The sequence below is a fragment of the Phytophthora cinnamomi genome, assembly GCF_018691715.1.
Source record: "Phytophthora cinnamomi strain GKB4 chromosome Unknown Contig2, whole genome shotgun sequence".
Lineage (NCBI taxonomy): Eukaryota > Oomycota > Peronosporomycetes > Peronosporales > Peronosporaceae > Phytophthora > Phytophthora cinnamomi.
The window spans coordinates 1,057,504-1,060,086 of record NW_027150935.1 but is presented as its reverse complement, the minus strand read 5'-3'; the positions used below and the strand labels follow the sequence as shown (position 1 = coordinate 1,060,086).

The following is a 2,583-nucleotide window of genomic DNA, read 5'->3' as shown; positions in this document are numbered from 1 at the left end:
CTGCCAAGGCAAACCCGGTGGTGGAGGATTATGACGTGTCGGTGGGCACATCTACTAGTGTAGCGTGTGTTCATCCTGGCAGGGCCAAGAGTTAGTGGCCGGTGTATTGGTAGCGACGAGTCGTCGCCAGGAACTGGAGGAGCGAGAGCGCACTCCATTTATTTCTTCCCGCCGGAGATAGCTCCGGCACCCTCGTATCACGCCGTAAAGGCCGGGACCCTTCCTTCTGAGGGCCTGCGAGGATATTTTGTGTGTGAGCGGCTAGCCTTTGTCTCGTGGCTAGTGACGCTGAGTCTTCCGTCGGTCGACCTGGAAGCTCGGTACACAGGGGAAACATCAACCCGGTGCAAGGGAAAGTTCCTGGGCCTTCAGGTTCTAACCCTAACAAGCCCATTGAGTCTTCGGTGACTCGGTGGGTGTTGTTGGTGGGGAAAGTGTGCCATATATAATTTAGCGCGTGTTCCTACACTACACAAGCCCTTCTGGAAGTGCATGACTTTGTCAATGTCCGACATGTCTTCCACCTTGCAGATGATGTGCCGGAAGGCCGACACGTAATCCTCAAGACAGGTGAAGTTGTTCTGGCGCAGGCGTAGGAGCTGGTCACGCAAGTGCTCTTGCCGATCTGGTGTCGTGAACTCGCTAGTCAGCAGCTCCTCGAACTGCGTAACCGAGTGCAAGAAGTTCCTGCCGGAGAATACTCGCGGACCAAGCCGCTGCTGGTCCCTTCAAGTTTGCCACCAAAAGCGACAAGGGCGCTGCTGCGGCGAGTCGACGCCATACTTGATGTTCTTCGACTCGAAGTACAACTTGGCGCTGAACAGGTAGTCCGCGACGTCGTCGTCCTTGGTACCGGAGAATCTCGGCATGGTGATGCCCTCAGCCCGGTACTCACGCGTGTCTTGTGGTGAAGGTTCAGGCGACGGCGGTTGCTGCTGCTGCGATACGGATTGCTGCTGCTGTTGCTGTTGCAGTGTCGCCGCCATCTGTCGCTGCAGCTCTGCTGTCTGCGCCATGAACCGCTGCTGCTCGTGCATCATCGCCGCGAGAGGCGAACATCTGCTGCACACTGTCCGCGTGTTGCATCGTGGCTTCGTCCATGTTTGCGCCTACGCTAGACACGTCGTCAATAGATGGCGGCGCGCAAGCTCCTCAGCCAAATCAATCAAAGATTTGAAGTCGCAGGCACCCTGGAGCGCTGCTCTGACAATGTCTTTAAGCCAACGAAGTCACAGAGGCTGACCCGGACTCTGTTTCCGTCAATTACTGCCAACCACTTGCAGTAGCCAGTGTCCCGAAGGAAGCAATGGTGCAATTCCGTTCGGCGCTAGTTCGAGCCCGCCTCGGAGCACTAGAGACTCCTACTACTAGACGTAACGGCCACCGACGCAGATGTTACACCTGGTTGCACACCTGCTACTTTGCAGTGCAGCCGAGGCGACAAGCGGTGGGTTGAGGTGGGTGCCGTGAATGGACACGCGGAAGTGATTGGGCCAAATGCAATGGGATATTGACACGAAGTGACGTGACAATGTGCGCCACCTCCCCCAGAAAAGTAAAGGAGAGGGCGCGACGAAATTGGCGGTCTTGTCAGCGTCGAGTCGAACGTACGGCAGAAGAGGTCACGCACGCGGCGTACCCGGAGGAGCTGAAGGGCAGATGTACGCACGCGGCGCACCGGAGGGACTGAGGAAGGTCTGCGCGTGCAACGACAACGCGCAACGGACGAGGCGGGACGAGCGTGCACAACGGCGACGCGTGACGGAACTGGAACTGGAACGGGTCTGGAACTGGACTGGGACTGAAGCGCGCGTCGGTTCGAAGTGCTACCAATTGTAAGGCTTTTGGTTGTGCTTGTTGCTTTGAAGGTAAATTGGAAACTGAATTGAGTGGTTATTCCTGTGTTCTGTGCTATCCATTTACCAAGGGCGCCCTCGTGGCGCGCAGTCTGAACCATGCATTGGTTGGCTGTGGCTTGCTGGAGCCAACGGTTGCGCAACCTGGTAAGTGTGCAGGCGGCGACCCAGGCTCTCTGTGCGCGGACTCAACTGATGATGTGGTGTTGCTTCTGCTCTTGCACGTGCAGATCATTACACCAATAATTCTGCCACAAGTTTCTTGCCCAGTGCTTATTCGTCCGCCTAGTCTGTTGCTGTGTGCAGCAGTCCCCGGCTCGCAGGGTGTCCTAACGCACAGCATTGAACGGAGAGGAAAATCTTGGTGAACTGGCGTCCAGGTATAACTTCTACTGTACAGATACACTGAATCTGAGGTGCAGTCCGCCAACACATCCAGTGATTCCCGGCCTATACGATTGTAGCGACAACAACCATGTATTATTAATAATACTAGTACTATCTACTGGGACACCAAGCCAAATGCGTGCAGTAGCAGGATTTCGCGACAACACGCATCATCAAATGTTTGACGATCAAAGCAGGCGGCCGGTACGCAGGACATGTTGAAAAAGTTGACGACGACGGATTCGATCAAGTTACTGAACCGTATTGTGCATGTACAGACACGATGGGGGAGTTGTGCATGCATTACTACAGCGTCGTGATCTCTGAGAGATCTCTCTGT

General features: G+C 55.3%; 1 protein-coding gene across 1 annotated transcript in view; it reads right to left on the bottom strand.

Annotated features, from left to right (window-relative positions):
* Window positions 1-869, bottom strand: part of IUM83_12338 (Enolase) — a gene marked incomplete at both ends in the record, with an annotated part of 1,229 nt that extends 360 nt beyond the window's left edge. Inside the window, 2 exons of the mRNA XM_067936959.1 lie at window positions 468-687; window positions 784-869. Of these exons, the coding sequence (XP_067800149.1) occupies window positions 468-687; window positions 784-869 (306 nt within the window). The remainder of the gene's footprint in view (window positions 1-467; window positions 688-783) is intronic.
* Between the last annotated feature and the right edge of the window lie 1,714 nt (window positions 870-2,583).